This window comes from Rhinopithecus roxellana, chromosome 12 (genome assembly GCF_007565055.1).
Source record: "Rhinopithecus roxellana isolate Shanxi Qingling chromosome 12, ASM756505v1, whole genome shotgun sequence".
In the NCBI taxonomy this organism is placed as follows: Eukaryota; Metazoa; Chordata; class Mammalia; order Primates; family Cercopithecidae; genus Rhinopithecus; species Rhinopithecus roxellana.
Genome location: NC_044560.1, coordinates 121,641,740 through 121,666,145, shown reverse-complemented (window position 1 = coordinate 121,666,145; position 24,406 = coordinate 121,641,740). Strand labels below are relative to the sequence as shown.

Genomic DNA, 24,406 nt, shown 5'->3' with positions numbered 1-24,406 from the left:
GTCCTGCGTTGGCAACCTCTGCTTGCAGAAATGTGTAACAGTCAATTAATTTGTCTCTTGTTTCTGCAGCACATAAAATATCATCAATATAGTGAATGATATAACAGTCTGAAAATTTGTCTCTAACTGGTTGAAGGACTTGACCTACGAAAGTTTGACAAATAGTTGGACTATTAAGCATTCCCTGAGGTAATACTTTCCACTGAAACCTGGTGGCTGGTTCTTTATTATTTATGGCTGGTATAGTAAAGGCAAATTTTTCACAATCTTGCTCTGCCAGAGGAATGGTAAAAAAGCAATCCTTTAGATCAATTATAATTAAAGGCCAGTCTTTTGGGATCATGGCCGGAGAGGGCAATCCAGGTTGGAGAGGCCCCATGGGTTGAATTACAGCGTTTACGGCTCTTAAGTCCATTAACATACGCCATTTGCCTGATTTTTTCTGAATTACAAATACAGGAGAATTCCAGGGTGAGAATGAAGGCTCAATATGTCCCTTTTCTAATTGTTCCTTTGTTAATAAATGTAAAGCCTCCAGTTTTTGCTTTGGTAGCGGCCACTGATTTACCCATACCGGTTTTTTCTGTTTTCCAAGTTAATGGAATGGGTTTAGGAGGCTCTACAGTGGCCGCTCCTAAAAAGGATAGCCTATTCCTTTTCTTTCTTGATTTTTCTCAGTCTCAATTGGGACTTTAATGCCATTTTCATTTTTTCCTAATCCCTTTCCTGGTATATATCCCATCTTAGTCATGATTTTTTGACTTGTGGGGCTGTATAATGGAGCAGGCATAATGATCTCCGCACCCCATTGTTGTAACAAATCTCGACCCCATAGATTAACGGGAATTGAAGTAATCATTGGCTGAACAGTACTTTCTTGATTATCTGGCCCTAAACAATGTAAAATCATTGTACTTTCATACACTTCTGAGGCAGTGCCTACGCCGACAAGTCTTGTAACAGCCTTTTGTTTAGGCCAATTTTTTGGCCACTGATTTAAAGCAATGACAGAGATATCTGCTCCTGTGTCTACCAACCCTTCAAACTGTTTTCCTTGAATAATGGCCTTACACACAGGTCTGCTTTCAGAGACCAGACTTGCCCAATATGCAGCCTTTCCTGCCCGATCAGTGCTTCCGAACCCTCCTGTTCTTTTTATCTTACTGTTTCCAATTTTAATATAAGGTAGGAGTAATAATTGAGCAATTCTGTCTCCTGGACTGGCACTCCAAGGAATTGAGGAACTAATAACCAATTGAATTTCTCCTTCATAGTCTGAATTAACCACACCAGTATGAATTTGAACTCCTTTTAGATTTAAACTTGATCTTCCTAAGATTAGTCCTACAGTCCCCTCAGGCAATGGGCCGTATACCCCTGTGGGGATTTTTTGTGGAGGCTCCCCTGGAAGCAGAGAGACTGCTTGTAAAGCACATAGATCTACTGCTGCACTGCCACTTGTGGCGGGGGATAATTGCTGTACTGTGATAACTGGCTTATTCCCTGAGACACTTGCGACAGTGGGGGTTGTTTTTCCTGAAAACCCTGAGGAACAAAGGGTTGAATTTGGAATGCCCCAGTTTGTTGCGGGGCCTGAGGCTGGCCCCTCCTCTCATTTCCCGACAGTGGTTGCCCATTTTTATCAAATTTAGAACGACATTGAATACTCCAATGTTTTCCCTTTTTACATCTTGGACATAGGCCAGGTGGCCCTTTATCTGTTGTTGTAGTAACTTGAGTAGTTACATTTTGCTTATTTGTGACTAGGCAATTCTTTTTTAGATGACCAATTTGACCACAATTATAACATTTTCCCCCAAATGTTTTCACTTGTCCTCCTAAAACAACCCCTGTGATTGCTTGAGCCATAAGCATAGCTTTATGCATAGCTCCTCCAATTCCATCGCAGGCTTTAACGTACTCTGAGATTACATCTGATCCTGCGGGAACTCTTCCTTTTAATGGCTTAATGGCTGATTGACAATCAGGATTGGCGTTTTCATATGCCATCAACTCCACTATGACTTTGCGGGCATTCTCATTGGTAATTGACTTTTGAGCAGCATCTTGAAGTCTTGCTACAAAATCAGGGTAGGGCTCTTTAGAGCCTTGTCTTATTGTGTTAAAGGAAGGGCAGGCGGTTCCTGGGTCTTGGATTTTCTCCCAGGCCCTAAGGCAGATAGCCCTGATTTGCTCAATGGCCTCATTTGGCATTATTGCCTGTTGGTCAACAGTGCTCCAATTTTGACCTATTCCTAATAGTTGATCTGCATCTATGTTAATTGGAGGATTGGCAGTCCTATTTCTTCGGACTTGTACTTGTGCCCCATCAATCCACCAAGTCTTAAATTGTAAAAATTGAGAGGGGGAAAGTGATGATTTTGCCAGAATCTCCCAATCATAAGGAATGAGTCTATGTCCATGAGCAATGGAATCTAATAATGTTCTCATGTAAGGAGAGTTGGGTCCATACTGTTTTACTCCTTCTTTCATCTCTTTTAGCATTTTTATAGAAAAGGACTGATATCTGGCTTCAGCCACGGGAGGCTCTCCCTCTTGGGCCCCTTCTCCAGGTGGTCTTGCTTCTAATATTACTGGGAATTGCCACGCCTCAATATCTCCCTGTTTTCTTGCCTCATCGATACTTTTATGTATTGCACTACCTTGTGTACTAGGCGGTGCCGTAGGATTAAGTCTCATGGTGGGCGGCTGAGGATATGGCACCCTGCCCTGTGGCACTGGAAGTGTTCCTGGCTGTCCATACAGATTTTCTGGGGGCTGCTGATACTGCAGTTCAGCTGGCGGCCAGTATTGATAGGGTACTGGCGGCTGGATCTTACTTTCTACCTGCTGATATTGTGGACACTGTATTTGGATTGGCATTGCCGCGACAGAGACTCTATCTTTTTCTATTTGATCTTCTTTTGGAGTTTGTACTTGTTTAACCTGCATTTGAGGTTCTAAGGTTGCAGGCATCTGAGCTGTTGTAAGAGTTGGCCATCGTGGTTTAGACTCTGATGGCTTTGTTAATTCTAGATCTTTTTTCTCTAATTTTAACGTTTCAGGATATATTACCTCCTGTAATTGATTATTGTCAACATTTTGCGTTGACCGAGCCATTACCAGCTCTGCTACACATTTACAGTGTGAACTTTCTTTTCTTTTCCGGGATTCTATCCCTGCCTCTTTTTCACAATCTACTGCACAGCTTTTAGGGACATCGGAAATTGGAATGCTATCTTCTTCTGTTTGCAACGGTTCTAAAGCTACTTTAATAATGACCCAACCATTCCATACTGTAAGTGGAATGATTTTACCTTCCCTACTTGCTTGTTTTAATTCTTTGCCAATTTTTTCCCAATCTTTTAGATCTAAAGTTCCCTGTTCCGGAAACCATGGACAAAACTGTTCTATTGTTTGAAAGAGCGTATTTAGATTTTTGGTAGACACTTTAACTCCCCCTCTTTTTAAGAGAATTTTTATAAAGCTGCGATAAGAGGCATATTTACTTTTAGTTTGCCCCATTGTTACCCTAGGTTCTTCCGAGCGCACAAGCTTACCGCAAGGCTGACTGTAGACGTACTCGGGAGTCTCTCGTCGACTTGTCCTCAATGACCACGCTCCAGCGTACCTTCACCTTAGAGAAAAGCTTCCACGTTGGGCACCAGATGAAGGGGTGGCCTGCCCCTCCACACTTGTGGGTGTTTCTCGTTAGGTGGAAACGAAAGACTTGAGAAAAGGAATAAAACACAGAGACAAAGTGTAGAGAAAGGAAAGCGGGGCCCAGGGGACCGGCGCTCAGCTTACAGAGGACCCACGCCGGCACCGGCCTCTGAGTTCCCTTAGTATTTATTGATAATTATCTTTACCATCAAAACGATAAGGGAGTGGCTGGACAATAGGATCATTGTAGGGAGGAAACCAGCAGTAAGACATATGAACAAAAAATCCTTGTAACATGAATAAGTTTAAAGGAAAATGCTGTGCCTTGAGATGTATATGCGACATCTCCATAAACCTTTTAGCAGTATTGCTCCAGCAAGTCCCACCTTATTCCTAAAGGCGGTTTCTCCTTACTCAGTAAACAAGGCACACAATGGGTATTACCCGGAGATGTTCCATAGCCCAGGGAGGGGCAGGAGACAAATGTTTTTCTCTTTCTTGAGATTAAAGAGAATGGTGATGACCTTTAACCATAAGCAGCCTTTAGGCACTTGTTTAACAAAGCACATTCTGCACCACCCAAAATCCTTTTAACCTTAAGTCACCACAGCACATGTCTCTTGCAAGGACAAGGTTGGAGGTAAGGTCACAGTTTAACAGCATCTCAAATACAGAACTAAATGGAGTCTTTTATGTCTACTTCCTTCTATATAGACATGGTAACAAGCTGATCTCTCTTTCTTTTCCCCACACTTTGGGAGGCCGAGATGGGCGGATCACGAGGTCAGGAGATTGAGACCATCCTGGCTAACACAGTGAAACCCCGTTTCTACTAAAAAATGCACAAAAAAAAAAAAAAAAAAAACTAGCTGGGCGAGGTGGCGGGTGCCTGTAGTCCCAGCTACTCCGGAGGCTGAGGCAGGAGAATGGCGTGAACCCGGGAGGCGGAGCTTGCGGTGAGCCGAGATCCAGCCACTGCACTCCAGCCTGGGCGACACAGCAAGACTCCGTCTCAAAAAAAAAAAAAAAAAAGAACTTCAGACCATTTACAGGAGTTACGACAGAAAAGGTCGAGCTGTAAAACAGTACTGGGGGCAAGGTTCTCATTCAGAGGCCTGAATTTCTGACCCAGAAGTTTATAAAGCAGGCAAGCCACATTGCATAGGAAAATTAAGCATTGAAGCATTTCTTTTTGAGACTTTGGGGGTCAAATTTTTTCCAGTATTTTATTTTTTATCTTATTTTATCTTTTTTTTTTTTTTTTGAGGCGGAGTCTCACTCTGTCACCCGGACTGGAGTACAGTGGCCAGATCTCAGCTCACTGCAAGCTCCGCCTCCCGGGTTTACGCCATTCTCCTGCCTCAGCCTCCCGAGTAGCTGGGACTACAGGCGCCCGCCACCTCGCCCGGCTAGTTTTTGTATTTTTAGTAGAGACGGGGTTTCACCGTGTTAGCCAGGATGGTCTCGATCTCCTGACCTCGTGATCCACCCGTCTCGGCCTCCCAAAGTGCTGGGATTACAGGCTTGAGCCACCGCGCCCGGCCATTTTATCTTATTTTTTAGACGGAGTCTCGCTCTGTCGCCCAGGCTGGAGTGCAGTGACATGATCTTGCCTGACTGCAACCTCCACCTCCTGGGTTCAAGCAATTCTCCTGCTTCAGCCTCCCAAGTAGCTGGGACTAAAGGTGCCCGCCACCATGCCCAGCTAATTTTGTTTTGTGTTGTTTTAGTAGAGATGGGGTTTCACTGTGTTAGCCAGGATGGTCTCGATCTTCTGACCTCACGATCTGCCCACCTTAACCTCCCAAAGTGCTGGGATGACAGGTGTGAGCCACCACGCCCAGTCCTCCAATGTTTTAGAATGCAGCCCAGAGGTGAGTCTGAGGGACTAGACAGGGTCTGTCCAATTGTGTGACAGGGAAACCAAGTTGCTTGGGGCTAGTTGAGCCACAACTAGGGGCATCCTACCATGAAAAGTGCTCTACTCACATCTGCTAAAGGACCCCGAGGTGCATTTTTCTAAAGGGGCATCCTGCCTATTAGAAAAAACCTCCCAGATGGCACCATTGCACTCCAGCCTGGGTGACAGAGTGAGACTCTGTCTCTAAATAAATAAATAAAATAGAAAAAAGAAAAAACCTCAGCCGGCCGTTTGGGGCGACGGACTTTTCATCCCAGAGCCATGGCCCAATTTGTCCGTAACCTTGTGGAGAAGACCCCGGCGCTGCTGAACACTGCTGTGACTTACTCGAAGCCTCGATTGGCCACATTTTGGTACTACGCCAAGGTTGAGCTGGCTCCTCCCACCCCTGCTGAGATCCCTAGAGCTGTTCAGAGCCTGAAAAAAATAGTCAATAGTGCTCAGACTGGTAGCTTCAAACAGCTCACAGTTAAGGAAGCTGTGCTGAATGGTTTGGTGGCCACTGAGGTGTTGATGTGGTTTTCTGTTGGAGAGATCATAGGCAAGTGTGGCATCACTGACTATGATGTTTGAAGACCAGTCTTTAACATCTGATTATATTTGATTTATTATTGGAGTGTTGTTGGACCATGTGTGATCAGACAGTATCTGAATAAAATAAGAAAATACAACAACAACGAAATTAAAAAACCTCCCAGAGCTAGGGTGCCTTACCCTTGGATGACCACTAGGGTGGGCAGTCCCAGGTCAGTCCAGGCACGAATTACACTGGGTGCTTGGCCCAGGGTCTGAGGGGAAGAGGTTGAGGGAAGACTCACCGTTCCGGTGCTGTTTGGGATCACCTGGATTAAAACATCTGGAGCAGGACGGCCAGCTCTTCACAGGAGAATTTAGAGTGAGAAGGTCTAAGTCACTCAAAACGAGTGTGGATTTGCCCTAGATGAGCAGCCACTGCTAACGGCACCACACATAAAGTTCTGGAACTCTTGACCAGAGAAGGATAGGAGAGAGTCTTTCTCCCTTCCAGGCAAGGCAGCCAGCTCTGTTGACCCCCTGGCCTTCAGGCAACACCATGGAGCAGCCCTGGCCAGATGCCATCAATTACCAGAGGGCTACTGGGAGCTGGTTGCTGGAAGGCTGAAAAAGGAAAGTGAATTTAGGTCCCTCTCCAGAGCAGGTAGTGGTGGTTAGATACCTCTGAATGGGCACCTTTCAGTTTCTTTTTTTTTTTTTTTTGAGATGGACTTTTGCTCTTGTTGCCCAGGACGGAGTGCAATGGTGATATCTCGGCTCACTACAACCTCCGCCTCCCGGGTTCAAGTGATTCTCCTGCATCAGCCTCCTGAGTAGCTGGGATTACAGGAATGCACCACCATGCCAGGCTAATTTTGTATTTTTAGTAGAGACGGGGTTTCTTCATGTTGGTCAGGTTGGTCTCGAACTCCTGACCCCAGGTGATCTGCCCGCCTCAGCCTCCCAGGACACCTTTCAGTTTCACCAGAGTGTATCCCTGGCCAGAGACCTTCAGTTGTCTTCACACACTTACACACTGTCCACCAAGGATCTCGAGTAGGAAGGGAGAGGGGAGAGAGTCTCCTGTAGGGAGAGTCCCTATGTGGGCCACCAAAATGTCGTGGTCAACGGCTGCCTGAGGCCTTGGCATGCAGGTGGTAAAAGAATCTTCCACCGGGCGCGGTGGCTCAAGCCTGTAATCCCAGCACTTTGGGAGGCCGAGACGGGCGGATCACGAGGTCAGGAGATCGAGACCATCCTGGCTAACACGGTGAAACCCCGTCTCTACTAAAAAATACAAAAAATTAGCCGGGTGAGGTGGCGGGCGCCTGTAGTCCCAGCTACTCGGGAGGCTGAGGCAGGAGAATGGCGTGAACCCGGGAGGCGGAGCTTGCAGTGAGCTGAGATCCGGCCACAGCACTCCAGCCTGGGCGACAGAGCGAGACTCCGTCTCAAAAAAAAAAAAAAAAAAAAAAAAAAAAAAAAAAATCTTCCAAGACAGTAATGAGTTTAGAAAGGCAGATTTATGAGAGCAAATGGGGAGAAAATGTTGCAAGGGAGCAGCGGGCAAGACAGAAGAGGGAAGCCTGGGGCCGGGCACGGTGGCTCACGGCTGTAATCCCAGCACTTTGGGAGACCAAGGCGGGCAGATCACGAGGTCAGGAGATCGAGACCATCCTGGCTAACACAGTGAAACCCGGTCTCTACTAAAAATACAAAAAAATTAGCTGAGCGTGGTAGCGGGGGCCTGTAGTCCCAGCTACTCAGGAGGCTGAGGCAGGAGAAAGGCGTGAACCCAGGAGGCGGTGCTTGCAGTGAGCCGAGATTGCGCCACTGCACTCCAGCCTGGGCAAGAGTGAGACTCCGTCTCAAAAAAAAAAAGAAGAGGGAAGCCTGTCTGCCAAGAACCAGGAGGGAAGTTTCACAAGGTCATGCTGCTCAGGCTCAGTGCTTGCAGACATGGTGCTTGCGTGCACGTGAGCCATTTGCAGCTGACCCCATTTCTCAGGACATTTGCTCCAGTTTACCCATTTCTGTTCCTGCCAGTTAAGCCCATTTTTCCATTTTCTCTTAACTCCTTAGGGCTCCACAGGAATCTCTTAAAACCACAAGAGGAAGCCAAGAGAATCAAAAGATCCTGAGCCACCTCCCAGGCAGGATGAGGTGAACTACCCATCTCCACACTTCTCACTTGGAGACAGCAAATGTCACTGTGGGAAGCTGAATAAGGTCACCTAAACATGTCCATATCATAATCCCAAGAAACGATGAGTAAATTACCTTACATGGCAAAAGGAACTTTGTAAATTAATCTCAAGATAAGGAGATTATCCTGAGTTATTCCAGTGGCCCCGAAATATAATCACAGGGGTACTTAAAAGAGGAGGCAGAGGGGTCAGCCATGGTGGCTCACACCTGTAATCCCAGCACTTTGGGAGGCTGAGGTGGGCGGATCATGAGGTCAGGAGTTCGAGACCAGCCTGACCAACATGGTGAAACCCCCGTCTCTACTAAAAATACAAAAATTAGCCAGGCGTGGTGGCACGCGCCTGTCATCCCAGCTATTCGGGAGGCTGAGGCAGGAGAATCGCTTGAAGTCCGGAGACAGAGGTTGCAGTCAGCCAAATCACGCCACTGCACTCCAGCCTCAGGGACAGAGCAAGATTCCATCTTGAAAAAAAAAAAGAAGTCCGGGCACGGTGGCTCAAGCCTGTAATCCCAGCACTTTGGGAGGCCGAGTCGGGCGGATCACGAGGTCAGGAGATCGAGACCATCCTGGCTAATACGGTGAAACCCTGTCTCTACTTAAAAATACAAAAAACTAGCCAGGCGACGAGGCGGGCGCCTGTAGTCCCAGCTACTCGGGAGGCTGAGGCAGGAGAATGGCGTAAAAAACCCGGGAGACAGAGCTTGCAGTGAGCTGAGATCCAGCCACTGCACTCCAGCCTGGGTGGCAGAGCAAGACTCCGTCTCAAAAAAAAAAAAAAAAAATGAAAAAAAAAAAGAAAAGAAAAAAAAAAAAGGCAGAGGAAGATTTGACTTAGGAGAAGGCTGTGTGATCACTGAAACCCAGAACTTCCAAAAGAAACCAGCCTTGCTGATACCTTGATTTTAGCCTAGTAAAACTGAATTCAGACTCTAACCTTTAGGACTCTAAGATAATAAGTTTATGTTGTTTTTAAACCACTAAGTTCGTAGTAATATTACAACAGTAATAAGAAACAAACACAGAAGAGAACTTCCCTAGTTGGTACCACCACCGTGGAGTACCCAACGATAGAAGGGGATGATAGTTCTCCACACCAGATTAAGAATGATTCAGTGAACCTAAGTCAGATCCTGACCTCTGTTGGAGCCCTCCCAGGCCTTCAAGTAAAAGCCACAGTCCTCACTGGCTCCCTTGTAAGACTCAAAGCCTCCTCCTCTACTCTGCTCACTCCTGACCACATTCTCCAGACAGAGCAAAGGGGCTTTTCTTGTTTTGATTGTTTGCTGAGATGGAGTCTCATTCTGCCCCCCCAGGCTGGAATGCAATGGCGCAGTCTTGGCTCACTGCAACTTCTGCCTCCCAGGTTCAAGCAATTCTCCTGCCTCCGCTTCCCAAGTAGCTGGGACTACTGGTGTGTGCCACCATGCCCAGCTGATTTTTGTATTTTCAGTAGAGACAGGGTTTCACCATGTTGGCCAGGCTGGTCTCAAACTCCTGACCTCAAGTGATCCACCCGCCTCGGCCTCCCAAAGTTTGGGATTACAGGCGTGAGCCACTGTGCCAGCTACAAAGGGGCTTTTGTTCCTGTGGTTCCTTTGGCCCAAAGCAGGTGCTCTTCCCTGTTATCTGCATGGCTTTTCCCCTCATCTTCTGCAGTTCTTTTCAAACACAACCTTATGAGAAAGGGCCATCCTCTACCGTATGTATTTATTTATTGTGTGTCTGTCTCACCTTGTCTCTTTTACATTTTGAACCATGTGAATGTAATACCTGGTCAAAATAGATTTTTTTTTTTTAACTGTGTGTGTGAGAAAAACAGGAACAGGCCAGGCACGGTGGCTCATGCCTGTAATCCCAGCACTTGGGAGGCTGAGGCGGGCAGATCACGAGGTCAGGAGTTTGAGACCAGCCTGGCCAACATGGCAAAACCATGTCTCTACTAAAAATACAAAAATTAGCCAGGTGTGATTGTGCGTGCCTGTAATCCCAGCTACTCGGGAGACTGAGGCAGGAGAATAGCTTGAACCAGGGAGGCGAGGCAGAGGTTGCAGTGAGCCATTGCACTCCAGCCTGGGCAACAAGAGCAAGACTCAGTCTCAAAAAAAAAAAAAAAAATTAGCCCAGCATAGTGGCGTGTGCCTGTAATCCCAGCTACTTGGGGGGCTGACACCGGAGAACTGGTTGAATCCGGAAGACGGAGGTTGCAGTGAGCCGAGATCGCGCCACTGCACTCCAGCCTGGGCGACAGAGCACGACTCCGTCTCAAAAAAAAAAAAAAAAAAAAAAAGAGAAGAAAGGAAAGAAAGAAAGAAAGGGAGGGAGGGAGGGAGGGAGAAAGGGAGAAAGGGAGAAAGGGAGGAAGGGAGGAAGGGAGGAGGGAGGGAGGGAGGGAGGAAGGAAGAAAAAAAGACATGAACAAATGCCGCCTGACCGTTCTGTTTGTGGAATGACTACACCTATGATGAGTACCTCCACGGACCATGCACCTGCCTTGAAACAAGGAGGCATAGCCCACAGGGCCTTCAGCTAGGGAGACAGGGAAAGGCGGGTGGACTGGGGAAGGTTCAAGCCTGGGGAAAGCACCGAAATCTGAACCACTCTTGGGCCCATCCTTCTCTCTCCCACATTCATACCTTTGCCTGCTCTCCCATAATTGTAAATTAATTCACCCACACATTCACTCACTCTCTCCCTCCCACTCTCAACAGGCAGCCCCAAGCTCGGGGGCCTCACGAAGTCTGGGTGGATCACCAAGCTCCTCCCTCGAGACTACATTTCCAAGACAGAGGAGAGAAGGGGAACGAACAGTGGACAAGCGCTGTAAGGCCGAGGAGGCCCGCAAGGGACCTTAGGGCCGGGCGAACACGCCTCCACGAAGATCTGGGCCAAAGAACTCCTCGACCCCGGAAGGACCCAGACTCAGATCAGCACCCGCGCAGTATGGCCTGAGGCGGGTACCGTCCCGCCTAGCGGGTCTACATTTCCCGGAGAACCGCGGGGCCAACGATGGCTCCGACTGACCCACTCGGGTGCGTGCCAGCTGTGCACGCAGTGGCCTCGTATCCCAGTTCCCGGACCGAACCAAGCGGAAGGGCCGCAACTCCTGCCCCCGAAGCCGGGACCCAGCGCGGCCGATCACCCTCACCTTCGGGTCGCAGTGCGAGCCGTCTGCTTTAGCTGGGCCTGGGGGGGCTTCGGCCCTTCTCCATCGCCCCGCCTCACAGCGCAGTTCAGCGCAGTTTCCCGGAGGAGGCCGAGCCCAGGCTCGGTCTTGGCCGCGAAGGGGGAAGGTTGCCTGGCGCCGAGGAGGCTGCGTCAGGCCCGCCCCTTGCGACGCTCTCCGCTCGGCGCCCCGGGGCCTGCCGGAAAACGTAGTTTGGCAACGAGGCTGCACCGTGCAGAGTCCAGGAAGAGGCGCCAGAAGCTGTTTAGGACCAAAGGCTGACTTTCTCGCCGCCTAATGTCTTTGTCTTACATCACCCTCCCTTCCTCCTTCCTTTCCTGGGTATGTGTCACTCTTTTCTTTTTCCCTGTTTGTCCCCTAGCCCGGAGAACAGGTTCCCTTCAGACTGCCAAATATAATTTCAAAACGGTTAAAAACATGACTCTCAGTGAGCATGTGTCAAAGATTTATTTATCGTACTGAGGGAACCAGCAAGATGATTCTAGGAAGATAGGAAAGAAAGAATGAACACTGGCCGGCCGCGGTGGCTCACACCTGTAATTCCAGCAATTTGGAAGGCCGAGGCGGGCGGATCACCCGAGGTCTGGAGTTCTACACCAGTCTGGCCAACATGGTAAAACCCCATCTCTACTAAAAGTACAAAAATCAGCCGGGTGTGGTGGAGCAGCCTGTAGTCCCAGCTACTCGGGAGGCTGAGGCAGAAGAATCGCTTGAACCTGGGAGAGGGAGGTTGCAGTGAGCCGAGATTGCACCACTGCACTCCAGCCTGGGCGACGGAGTGAGACTGCCAAAAAAAAAAAAGTCGGGCGGGCGCGGTGGCTCACTCCTGTAATCCCAGCACTTTGGGAGGCCGAGGCGGGCGGATTACGAGGTCAACAGATCGCCACCATCCTGGCCAACATGATGCCATCCTGTCTCTACTAAAAATACAAAAATTAGCTGGGTGTAGTGGTGCGTCCCTGTAGTCCCAGCTACTCGGGAGGCTGAGGCAGAAGAATCACTTGAACCCGGGAGGTGGAGTTGCAGTAAGCCGAGATCTGGCGACAGCGAGACTCCGTCAAAAAACAAAAAAAAAAAAACAAAAAACAAAAAAAACAAAACGAAATAAAAGCACGAAGTCGGATACAAAACTGCTTAGTGGGCTACAAAGCGATACAATGGGCAGAAAGCATTTGCAATCTATCAGCCTTTACAAGGTAGCATCTAACTGGACAGCATCTGGACTCCTAAGTTTTCCTAACAGTTCTACTTCTGATTCTCCATCTTTTCGTGCTGTCATCTTTCTCTAGGTCTTTGAAAACTGTCAGTCCATCTTACTGTATCTATAATATCTGTCCCTTTTCTCCCTTCTTGTCTCTGTCCCTCTCCCTTCTTGTCTGCCTCGTGAGTCTGGATATCTGCATTTCTTGTCTCTGTGAACCCATTCTGCGTTTCTTTGTGTCTCTTTCATCTGCATCCCTTTCTGATCTGCCTCTCTCTTGCTAACTGTTCTGACACCCGTTTGCCCGGTCCTAACCCTCTGATCCACTCAGCCCTCTTATAACTTGGACCCGTGTTTCTATGTTTGTTCACTTATTTTCACTGTCTCTCCTCGCGTCGAGTCTCCGGCCCTCCCAGTCTGTGGGTCTGTCTCTCTCTTCCTCCCGCCTGTCCTTCGTCTCTCCTTGCCCTTGAGTCTCTGGTCTCTCTGTCTCTGTCTTTCCTCGCTGTTTCTATCGATCGGCATCTATCTGCCCCAGTACCACTCCCCACCTCCTCATCCCACGTGTCCCATTGCATTTCCAACGCCCGCCACGTCTCTGGCTTGCCCAGGCGGTGTCGGGTCGGGTCCCCAGGTTACCATGGAGACGTTCAGGGCCCGCCCCTCGCGCATGATCACAGAGGAACGTCATCGCGCCGCGCGCGCCCGTGCACACGAAGGACCCTACCGAGTACACCTCCCGGAAAGCATCGGGCCAAGCCTTTCTCCATTTTGCGGCCTAGGAAGTAGCAGAGGCCCCCTTCCTGCAGGGAGTTGCCATGGAGACGCGGTGGGGCGCCGACGGCGTTCCAATGACGGCCGTGATTGGTGCAGGACGCTGCTAATCTCAGGAAGGCCCGTAGAGAATTGAGGAAAACGTGGTGGGGGGCATGCGCGATCTGGAAGGCGGTACTGCAGTCTGTTGTCCCCGAGAGGCTGCACATGTCGACGCACGGATTCGAGGCGGGGAGCATGGGAAGAAGCGGCCAGGAGCGTGACCTGATGATTGCGACCACCGCTAGGGGACGGGAGGAGAGGGTGTAGAAACGGAGGCGAGGGTGGGGGAAGGGCAAGGAGGCGCGCGAGCTGGTGCGCGGAGCATCCTGGGAGACGTAGTCCAGCGGGTGGGGAAGTCGAAGACTGCGCGTGCTCAGGAGCGCGGAGCAGCTCGCTGAGCGCCGAGGTGAGGGCGGGGGTCCTCTGAACCGGGAGGGCTAGGGTGGGGACCGGGGTGGTGGCTGCAGACTCAGGGATTCCGGCTGCCCAGCGAGACCGGGAGCGCAGGGAAGGAATCCGGGCACTCCTTACGGGAGCGCCCAGGGCTAGAGCGAGAGGCTTGTCAATCACTGCTGGTTGCCACGACGACAGCCTTTGGGAGCCCCGCCCCCGGCTGCCTAGGCGTCTTCACGACCTACCTTGGCACGCTGGAGCGGAAGTTGCCGCCTGGACTTCTGGGAAGTGTATTTCGGAACCCTCCGTGGGTACCTACCATCTTGGCTATGACCCAAGTTTCTCCCAGGGTTTCAGGTTGACTTGGCACCTTGAAGAGTGGAGGCTTGGCCCCCAGGATCAGGTGGCCCTCGAAATCAATGCCACCCACGGGGGGATGATTCTGCGGCGCCATCCCCTTCATAACGCAGATTCCTTCACAAAGCCGCAGCTGCAGGAGGAACAGCGCGAGGAGGGAGGTCAGCCCCACTTGCAGATGCGGAAACAAGTTCTCAAAGGCACAGTGACCTGAAGATGGGCGGAATCAGAATCTCGGGACTTCCTTGCAGGCTCCTGTTCCAGCAGTCTTGGAGCCTTTGCCGACCCCCACTCCCACCCCTTGCGAAGCTGCCCTATCCTCTTCCAACCCCACCTAAATCAGGAAGCTGAGATGGGACATTGTGTAGTGTGATGCTGGGCTCAGAAGATGAGACTGAGTAGGGAGAGAGGGTGCTGCCTTGGGGCTGAGCCATACAGGTGACTGCACAGGTTGACATGGAGGATTAGGTGGAGCGAGGCTTCAAGGCTGAGAGGGGAATGATGGTGAGGCCCAACTCAGGAGCCAAATCTAAGTAGATGAGAGAGTAGAAGGTGAAGTGAGGGCTGGTGTTGGGTGGGGAGAGATGCCAGCAGTGATGCTGATGCCCAGGCTGTAGGTGTATAGATGCCATCCACCTGGTAAAAGAGAGAGCTGCAGCGCAGGAATGAGGTTGCACATGTAGAAGAAGGGAAGGATACAGGGGAGAGAAGTGTCTTCTAGACCTAAAAAACAGCCTGTGGGCCAGCATGGTGGAACAAACCTTTAAGACCCAGCACTTTGGCAGGTCAAGGCAAGAGGATCATCTGCTTGAGCCCAGGAGTTCAAGAACAGCCTGGCCAACATAGTAAGATCCCATCCCTACAGAATATTAAGAAATTAGCCGGATGTCGTGGCACACACCTGTTGTCTTAGCTACTTGGGAGGCTGAGGTGGGATGATCTCTGGAGCCTGGGAGGTCAAGGCTGCAGTGACGCATGATCTTACCACAGCACTTCAGCCTGGGCGACAGAGTGACACCCTGTCGCAAAGAAAAAAAGAAAGAAAAAAGCCTGTGTTTGGAGCAGGGAGTCTATCAGAGACTTTGCACAGGCCCAAGTGGAGAGAAGACCAGGGATACAGGTGGCTAAGGGAGGGCTTCTAGCTGCGTAAGTCTGTGGGGTGTGAATGGCCTTTCTTTGCTTCTTTCCTCATCTGCCTTCCACATGGGGTAGGTCTGAGGATCAAACAGTACAGGATACACTAGGTAGTGAAGCATTCACTGTCTACTCCTGTTGCAACAGCCTCATCCTATTTCTTCACCAGGGGCAGACACTGGCCTCAGATACCTGACCTGGTACCCTCTATGAGGCCTGCGGTGCTGGGCTCCCCAGACCGAGCACCCCCAGAAGATGAGGGGCCTGTCATGGTGAAGCTAGAGGACTCTGAGGAGGAGGGTGAGGCTGCCCTATGGGACCCAGGCCCTGAAGCTGCACGCCTGCGTTTCCGGTGCTTCCGCTATGAGGAGGCCACAGGGCCCCAAGAGGCCCTGGCCCAGCTCCGAGAGCTGTGTCGCCAGTGGCTCCGTCCAGAGGTACGCTCCAAGGAGCAAATGCTGGAGCTGTTGGTGCTGGAGCAGTTCCTGGGCGCACTGCCCCCTGAGATCCAGGCCCGTATGCAGGGGAAGCGGCCAGGCAGCCCCGAGGAGGCTGCCGCCCTAGTAGATGGGCTGCGCCGGGAGCCGGGCGAACCCCGGAGATGGGTGAGTGAGTGACCATGAATGGGGTTCAGGACTAGAGCATCATCCAGCTCTGCCTCACCCTGGGTAGCACCATGCTTTGCCAGACACACATTCTCCCTTGTGGTACAGAAGTGGCCACCTGCAACAGAGACTCTGTGCAAGGCTGCCCAGGGCAAAGGGATTCCAGGGCCAGACTCTGCAGCCCATTCCTGCATCACCTGCAGTCACATGGACATAGGAGCTGCAGGCTAGGGGGATATGGGGAAGGTACTGCAAGGCTCTGGGTGTCAGAGCAGGGGAGGGACTGCAGGTGGTCCCTTCGTTCTTTGCTCAGGGACTAGGGGAGGTGGGTCCTTGGAGGACCTAGTCAGTAGGTATTTACACGGCGGGCCCCTGGGATCGTACAGTGAGATTTGCGGCCAGCCTTACTCTCTGGTAGGACCTCTGATGGTGGGGGCATCTCCCCAGGTCACAGTCCAGGTGCAGGGCCAGGAGGTCCTATCAGAGAAGATGGAGCCCTCCAGTTTCCAGCCCCTACCTCAAACTGAACCTCCAACTCCAGAGCCTGTGACCAAGACACCTCCTAGGACTGTGCAGGAAGCACCACTGGGCCTGCAGGTGAAAGAGGGGCCAGAGGTTACAGAGGACTCAGGTGAGGGCATGCAGTGTGGGCGGCACCTAAGGTCTGGTTGGGTGGGCCAGGGATCCTGGCCTGAGCGGTCAGTCTGAAGTCCACTGGGCCAAGTTTGTCATAAATGGAATGGTTTCCATGTGCCAGCAGCCCCCACGTTCCACCCAGTAAGGTCTCCCCTACACTGCAGCCAGCGCTGTCACTACCCCTCACACACCAAGCCTGACTGCCACAGCCCTGTACCCATGAACCCCCTGGCATGGAGCAGGCTGTTGGGGTTTCCCAGCACTGATGGCATGTGGTGTTCAGTCCCCAAGGAGATCTCTTAGGCAATATCTGCTTTTCACTGGGGAACAGACAGCAGGCCGAGGTATAATTAGGAGCTGCTGAGGGATGACCTCGTAGTGTTAGGGGTATGACTCCTTTCACCTCCCAGGCAGGGCACCTGAACTAGCTGCTCACACCCTGCCGTTCCTGTGTGGACCCCTGTACAATACCTCTGATCCCCACTGACCATCTTGCTCCATGGTTCACGTAGGGCTACAGGGGCACAGACCTAAGCCCATCTCATCCCACTGCAGCTCAACCCCTGGCCTTCCAGGGTACTCTGCTTCACCTAGCCCCTAAGCTGGACCCTCAGCTACCCTGCACTGCCCTCCCCAACCCAAGCCCACAACCAGGAATCCCTCCTCTCTGCATCCCAGCACCTGGCACACCACTAAGAAGGGCAGTGGGGTGGAAACTCGCTCAGGCTGCCTGATCCCAGTTTTCCTCTAGATTTCCTGGAGTCTGGGCCTCTAGCTGCCACCCAGGAGTCTGTACCCACTCTCCTGTCTGAGGAGGCCCAGGTAAGTCCTGCCCAGGTCCATGTTCTCCTCCTTTCCCTGGGGGTTGCTCCCTGAGCCCAGCCAGGCACAGATGAGCAGTGACCACTGTGATTTCAGGGATGTGGGACAGTGCTGGACCAGGACTTTCTCCACAGTAAGACTGGGCCTGAGGGTCCCCCATGGAGGAAGCACCCCAGGGCCCTGTGGCATGAGGAAGCTGGGGACATCTTCTCCCCAGGTAAGTGAAATGGGGTGTGGTGGGACTAGGCCCTCCGCATGGACAGCACGATCTCCGCTGACCCCACTCCTCGCTCTATGCAGGCAGCCCTCTCACTCCAGTATCTCCAAGTTTCCCCATTCCCTAGATCATCCCATGTAAGGTTCAACCTCCTCTAGCATCTTCTGTCCTCAAAAAAAGCCACCCACCACTACCACTGATCCCACAGTCCCTCTACTTTGTAGAAATTCCCCACCCCAGTAAAACCTTTTGCAAGTAGGGCCTGTATTCCCCATACCCACATTCTCTCCCAGTCCTGGTATCTTGGATGGCCTCCTGGGCTTGCATCCTGCTAGTCAGGCATCAAGACAGGTAGGGTTGGGACCTGACAAGGACAGCAGGTTAACAGACAGAGCAGGTGGGCAGGAGGGACCCTGACACAGGATAGGAATCCTGCCCAATCATGCAGGCATTACAGGCCAGAGGCCCCCTGCCATCTACCTCTTAGCCACCACCTTTGTCTGGCATCATCCAGGCTCCCCCATACCCCATCTTCTGTTCTGTTCCTTCCTGTTCCTGAGACCCAGGGTCTCCTCTTTCTTAGTTCACACCTTTGTTTTAGTGGAGCTTTCTGGGTGTTCTGGTGTGGGAGATAAAATTCTGAGATGTCCCATAGAAACACATTGTCTAACCCTCAACGTTAGATTGAAGTTTGGCTGGAAGAATTCTTTTTATTAATACAGTCACAAACCTTTTTGATCACTATTGTTGGTGAGCCTTTTCAGTTTGAAATTCACATCTCTCAGTTCTGAGAAACTGCCTTGAAATGTTTATTTCCTTCCATTCTATTGCTCTGTTCCCTGTTTCTGGGATGCCTGTTACTTGGCTATTGGCCTCTAGGATGAATCCTTTTATGTTCTTTTCACTCCAATTTTCTATTCCTTCATCTTTCTACTCTATTTTCCGGGAAATTTCCTCACTTGTATCTTTCAGACCTTCTGTTAACATTTTCATTTCTGGTAGCTTTTTTTTTTTTTTTTTTTTTTAGGGTCTACTCTTTCACACAGACTACAGCACAGTGGTGCCATCATAACTCACTGTAACCTCGAACTCCTGGGTTCAAGTGATCCTCTTGCCTCAGCCTCCCAAGTAGCTGGGACTGCAGACATGTGTCACTGTACTTGGCTCATTTTTAATTTTTTTATTTTTTTGTAGAAACAGGTTCTCACTATGTTGCCAGGGCTGGTCTTAAATTCCTGGCTCAAGTGGTCGTCTCACCTCGGCCTCCCAGAGTGCTGGGATTACAGGCATGAGCTACTTCATCTGGCCTCTTCTAGCATATTTTTAATTTCCAAGAGTGTTTTCATCCTCTGAATGTTCATCTTTTTAGCTGCCTCCTGTTCTTTCCCTTGTAATGTCTATCCTTATTTCTCTGAGAACAGCAGTAACTTTTTTAAAAAGTGTGGTCTCTATTCTTTCCTAGTTTTGGCTTATATGCGAGAGAGGGGCACCACAAATCTGGCTGACAGCTCTGAGCAGGTAGATGTGGGGATTACTGGCTGGAAGGGACATGGGGGAACCCCACTCCCCAAGGAGACCCTTTCCTTAGGGAATGTGAGCAAGCAGCTTGAGTATGAGTGCATACTGCAAACAGATCCATAGGGCAATGTGGCTAGGCCACTTTGGGGGCATTCTCCACTGTAAGCATGTTTCATTCCATCGTCTGAATCCTACAGGAAGGTACCTCCAGCCTCCTGTCAGCATCCTTGGGAGAGAGACTGACATCTCAGCGTCCAATGGGACTGTTTACCTAACAACCCTGACTTTCTCAGTATGGTTTCTCACCCTTAACATAGCCTTCTGCCAGGATGGGAGAAGAAATCCAGAAGTCAATCATGGCAGTACATACTGTTGGCTCAGAATTCTGTGCGGACAGAGCCCACAGCAGCAGCCCTGCCCAGCATCTGCTTCTGAAACAGCCTCTCCAGCCTGGCTGGTGCCCTGCCCATTCACCTACATGGCCAGAGGTATCAGGTGCCTCCAACTCCTGAGTTTGCAGAATCTTCTTAGCCAGGTGCAGTCTCTCATGCCTGTACTCCCAGCACTTTGGGAGGCCGAGGCAGGTGGATTGTTTGAGTCCAAGAGTTCAAGACCATCCTGGGCAACACGGCAAAACCCCATCTCTACTAAAAAATAATACAAAAAACTAGCTTGGCATGGTGGCACGTACCTGTAGCCCCAGCTACTTGGGAGGCTGAGGTGGGAGAGTCACCCAAGCCAGGGAAGTCAAGGCTGCAGTGAACTGGGATCGTGCCACTGCACACCAGTCTGGGCAATGGGAATGAGACCAGTCTCAAAAAAAGAAAAGGAATCTTGGGAATAAAACTGTGCCTTTTCTTTGCAGCAAGAGAGGTTTATCTATTTATTTATGAAATGGAGTCTTGCCTTATTTAAAGAGTCCGGGTTTTGCTATTTTGCCCAGGCTGTTCTCAAACTCCTGACCTCAAGTGATCCTCCTGCTTCAGCTTTCCAAGTAGCTGCGATTACAGGCTTAAGCCACCACACCTGGCTAAGAGAGGTCTTTTTTATGTCTTCATCAGGAGAACATTCTGAATAGCTAATACATTCATATGTTAGGATTTCAAAAGGCACAAGACAGTATACAGTGGAATGCCCCTTCCCTGCCTGTGCCACACAGTCCTACTCTCCAGCAGCCAACATTGCTTGTTTCTTATGTGTCTTTCTAAAAAGATTCTGTACATACAGAAGCAAAAACATTTACAGACACAGATTCATTCCTTTTTTTTAAGATGGAGTTTCGCTCTTGCTGCCCAGGCTGGAGTGCAATGGCGCGATCTCAGCTCACCGCAAACTCTGCCTCCCGGTTCAAACAATTCTCCTGCCTTAGCCTCCCAAGTAGCTGGGATTACAGTCATGCATCACCACACCTGGCTAATTGTGTATTTTTTTCAATAGAGACGGGGTTTCTCCATGTTGGTCAGGCTGGTCTCGAACTCCCGACCTCAGGCGGTCCACCCACCTTGGCCTCCCAAAGTGCTGGGATCACAGGTGTGAGCCACTGCGCCTGGCCCATTCCTCTTCTTTTTTTTTTTTGAGACAGAGTCTCACTCTGTCGCCCAGGCTGGAGTGCAGTGGCGCCATCTCGGCTTACTGCAAGCTCCGCTTCCCAGGTTCATGCCATTCTCCCGCCTCAGCCTCCCGTGTAGCTGGGACTACAGGCGCCAGCCACCACGCCCAGCTAATTTTTTGTATTTTTAGTAGAGATGGGATTTCACGTGTCAGCCAGGATGGTCTCGATCTCCTGACCTCGTGATCCGCCCGCCTCGGCCTCCCGAAGTGCTGGGATTACAGGCGTAAGCCACCCCGCCCAGTCCCATTCCTCTTCTGTAAAACATACATGGGCTGGGCACGGTGACTCACGCCTGTAATCTTTAGTATGAGGAGGAACACAACTGTTGAAGAAGTACCTAAACATGGAATTACTTGATCAAAGTGTGGGATATTTGCTGTTTTGGTGGATTTTGCCACACTGTCTTCCCATTTATGCTCACCAGCAATACATAGGAACACTTGGGTCCCTGCAGTCAGGGTGTGGAAATGGCGGATTAATTCAGCCCTAGGGTGCGTTTTTCTTACTAGGAGGAGATGGAGTATATTTTATGGGATATAAGCATTAGTTACATTTCCTGTCCTGTTCACATCCTTTGCCCGTGTGTCTATGAGGTTATTGATCTTTCTTACTGATTTATTGTAGCTGTTTACTCGGGAGGTTAGTTAGCCCTTTGCCTGTGGAGAGTTTATTAGTTTGCCATTTGCCCTTTTTTAAATTTAATTTTTTTTATTTTTTAGCCATTTGTCTTTTGACTCTGATGTGGTTTTTGCTGATTTCCTTTGATGTATTCTAATTATCTGACTTTTCTTTGGCGACTTATGGATTTTCTCTCACCCACTAAAAGCCCTCGCTGCTCTCTCAGTCTTCTTAATTTAACCTCCTCCAGGTTTCCACTCTCTCCAGGCCCTGATTCTCAGTTGCAGTTGCTGGTACCTCCTCCTCCTCCCAGCGTCAGACGCTAGAGTGCTCAGTGTGGCTGGGACCCACTTCTCTCCTCTGTAGACATCCACCCCTGTGTTGATCACTAGCAGGCCCTGGGTTCTGTGTGCCATGTGTATGCCCCAGAGCCCTTGCTCAGGTTTCCCCACAGCCTGCACGAAATCTGTGTTCCTCAGATGCCCCCACAGACATCACAAGCAAGGCACATCCAAACCCTAGACCACCATCCAGGAGCCTGCACCCTCTTACTGTTGTTGGCTCTACCTCCAGCCTTGGAGACCCACTCACTTCCCTGCATTTGCAGACCATCATTTTCCACCTAGACAGTGCCCCCACGCTTGCCCTACAGCCCTTCCAAAAATGATTTTTTCCAACTTAAATCAGACCTGGAAAGCTTTTTCACAAAGCCCAGTCTTCCTCCTTGCACTGGGTTCTGTCTCATTATCACCTCATCATGGAAGTCTGTACAGATAGAATCCCTACCCCTGCCTTTGTCACCTCCATCTGCCTCATTGGTCAGTTTCAGGTCCCTGTAGTTCACACTGTGTCCCCAGGGCTGACGTGGGTCCGGGCACGGTGGGCATTTTGTCATGAATGAATGGTCCCCTTGTGCATACAGGGTTTGCGCTGCAGCTGAACAGCGTCCCCGCAGGTCCAGATAGTGTAAGCCCTCACCTCCACGTCCCCTGGGACCTCGGCATGGCTGGCCTTTCGGGCCAGATCCAATCACCCTCCCGCGAAGGTGGCTTTGCGCATGCGCTTGTGCTCCCCAGCGATCTGAAGAGCGAGCAGGACCCCACGGACGAGGATCCCTGCCGTGGTGTGGGCCCTGCTCTGGTCAGCACCCGCTGGCGCTCCCCCAGGGGCCGGAGCCGGGGCCGCCCCAGCACTGGGGGTGGGGTGGTTAGGGGCGGCCGTTGCGATGTGTGTGGTAAGGTGTTCAGCCAACGCAGCAACCTGCTGAGGCACCAGAAGATACACACGGGTGAGCGACCATTCGTGTGCAGCGAGTGCGGCCGCAGCTTCAGCCGCAGCTCGCACCTGCTGCGCCACCAGCTTACGCACACCGAGGAGCGGCCGTTCGTGTGCGGCGACTGTGGCCAGGGGTTCGTGCGCAGCGCGCGCCTGGAAGAGCATCGGAGAGTGCACACGGGCGAACAGCCTTTCCGTTGCTCTGAGTGCGGCCAGAGCTTCCGGCAGCGCTCCAACTTGCTGCAGCACCAGCGGATCCACGGCGATCCTCCCGGCCCTGGCGCTAAGCCCTCGGCCCCTCCTGGTGCGCCCGAGCCTCCCGGCCCCTTTCCGTGCAGCGAGTGCCGCGAGAGCTTCGCGCGGCGCTCCGTGCTACTGGAGCACCAGGCGGTACACACAGGCGATAAGTCCTTTGGCTGCGTTGAGTGCGGCGAGCGCTTCGGCCGCCGCTCAGTGCTGCTGCAGCACCGGCGCGTGCACAGTGGCGAGCGGCCGTTCGCCTGTGCCGAGTGCGGCCAGAGCTTCCGGCAGCGCTCCAACCTCACGCAGCACAGGCGCATCCACACCGGGGAGCGACCCTTCGCCTGTGCCGAGTGTGGCAAGGCCTTCCGCCAGCGGCCCACGCTCACGCAGCACCTCCGCGTACACACAGGCGAGAAACCCTTTGCCTGCCCCGAGTGTGGCCAGCGCTTCAGCCAGCGCCTCAAGCTCACGCGTCATCAGAGGACACACACGGGCGAGAAGCCCTACCACTGCGGCGAGTGCGGCCTGGGCTTCACGCAGGTCTCGCGGCTCACAGAGCACCAGCGCATCCACACGGGCGAACGGCCCTTCGCCTGCCCCGAGTGCGGCCAGAGCTTTCGGCAGCACGCCAACCTCACCCAACACCGGCGCATCCACACGGGTGAACGGCCCTATGCATGCCCTGAGTGTGGCAAGGCCTTCCGCCAGCGGCCCACGCTCACGCAGCATCTGCGCACCCACCGACGAGAGAAGCCCTTCGCCTGCCAGGATTGTGGCCGCCGCTTCCACCAGAGCACCAAGCTCATTCAGCACCAGCGAATCCACAGCGCCGAGTAGTTCCAGTCGGGACGCAGTCTCCGCCGTGGTCAGAACACCTATCTCACCTGGTTGTTGTAAGGCTGGCGATTACATAAGTATAAGCAGGTCCGCCCAGGGCTTGGCCACTGTAGGTGTCCAATAAACAGTAGATGGAAACTGGGTCTCCACCCACTCAGTGCCTCTCCACCTGTGCGTCCTTCACTCCCCACCCTCCAACCCCCACAGTGCTGGGCTGGTGTGCTCCCTCTGCAACCACATGGTTCCTGTGCTAGTTCCCCTCCACAACACCCCTCTTCACCCTGATAGAGGCGGCTCCTAGCATCACCTACCCCGCGTGTGGGACCGCTGCTATACCAAGCTTCCGGTATACACTAAGGGAATGGACCAGCAGCAGGTGGGGCAGAACTGCCCTGGGCAGTCCAGCCTCAGCTCTCCCTGGGCAATGGACCTCGGTTTCCCAAACCCAGAGAGGAAGAAATGTTCTCTGTGAGCATCTACCAGGAGTCCATATGTGTGTAGCATGGTGCCATGCCTGATCAATCAGGGTCAAGAGACAGCACAGCTAACTAGGTGTTAGGTGACTAATGGGGGACTGAGAAGGTTAAGTCAATCTGGCTTAGAAATGGGAAAGTTCCTGCAGGAAGCAGCTA

The 24,406-nt window shown here is 51.5% G+C and overlaps 1 protein-coding gene, 1 long non-coding RNA gene and 1 pseudogene across 6 annotated transcripts; 2 read left to right on the top strand and 1 right to left on the bottom strand.

Moving 5' to 3' along the window:
- Window positions 1–3,679: 3,679 nt before the first annotated feature.
- On the bottom strand, window positions 3,680–12,065 carry LOC115892210. Its single transcript, XR_004052095.1, has 3 exons — window positions 11,452–12,065; window positions 6,403–6,721; window positions 3,680–3,729 (listed from the first exon to the last, which is right to left on the bottom strand). It is a non-coding gene; the product is annotated as an uncharacterized LOC115892210 (long non-coding RNA).
- Window positions 5,810–6,241, top strand: LOC104660739 (annotated as a pseudogene). Its single transcript, XR_747751.2, has one exon. The product of XR_747751.2 is annotated as an ATP synthase subunit g, mitochondrial pseudogene (transcript).
- Window positions 12,066–12,596: 531 nt separating the features above from the next.
- On the top strand, window positions 12,597–23,923 carry MZF1 (myeloid zinc finger 1). 4 transcript variants are annotated; one of them, XM_030913015.1, is made up of 7 exons: window positions 12,597–13,913; window positions 15,043–15,102; window positions 15,561–15,996; window positions 16,444–16,627; window positions 17,384–17,454; window positions 17,551–17,671; window positions 22,342–23,923. In XM_030913015.1, exons 3-7 carry the CDS (start codon window positions 15,601–15,603, stop codon window positions 23,772–23,774), a joined length of 2,205 nt encoding a protein of 734 aa, XP_030768875.1. In that variant the 5' UTR covers window positions 12,597–13,913; window positions 15,043–15,102; window positions 15,561–15,600; the 3' UTR covers window positions 23,775–23,923. The 4 variants fall into 4 exon arrangements, with proteins under 4 accessions (XP_030768875.1, XP_010359484.2, XP_030768876.1 ...); XM_030913016.1 differs by lacking the exon at window positions 12,597–13,913 and adding an exon at window positions 13,964–14,418; XM_010361182.2 differs by lacking the exon at window positions 15,043–15,102.
- The last annotated feature ends 483 nt before the right edge of the window (window positions 23,924–24,406 follow it).

Excerpts from the sequence above, each read along its gene's own strand:
- MZF1 (XM_010361182.2), top strand. The coding sequence starts at position 15,601 with ATGAGGCCTGCGGTGCTGGGCTCCCCAGACCGAGCACCCCCAGAAGAT. Across the intron at positions 16,628-17,383 it reads AGAGGTTACAGAGGACTCAG|ATTTCCTGGAGTCTGGGCCT; the intron begins GTGAGGGCATGC and ends GTTTTCCTCTAG. Across the intron at positions 17,455-17,550 it reads TCCTGTCTGAGGAGGCCCAG|GGATGTGGGACAGTGCTGGA; the intron begins GTAAGTCCTGCC and ends CTGTGATTTCAG.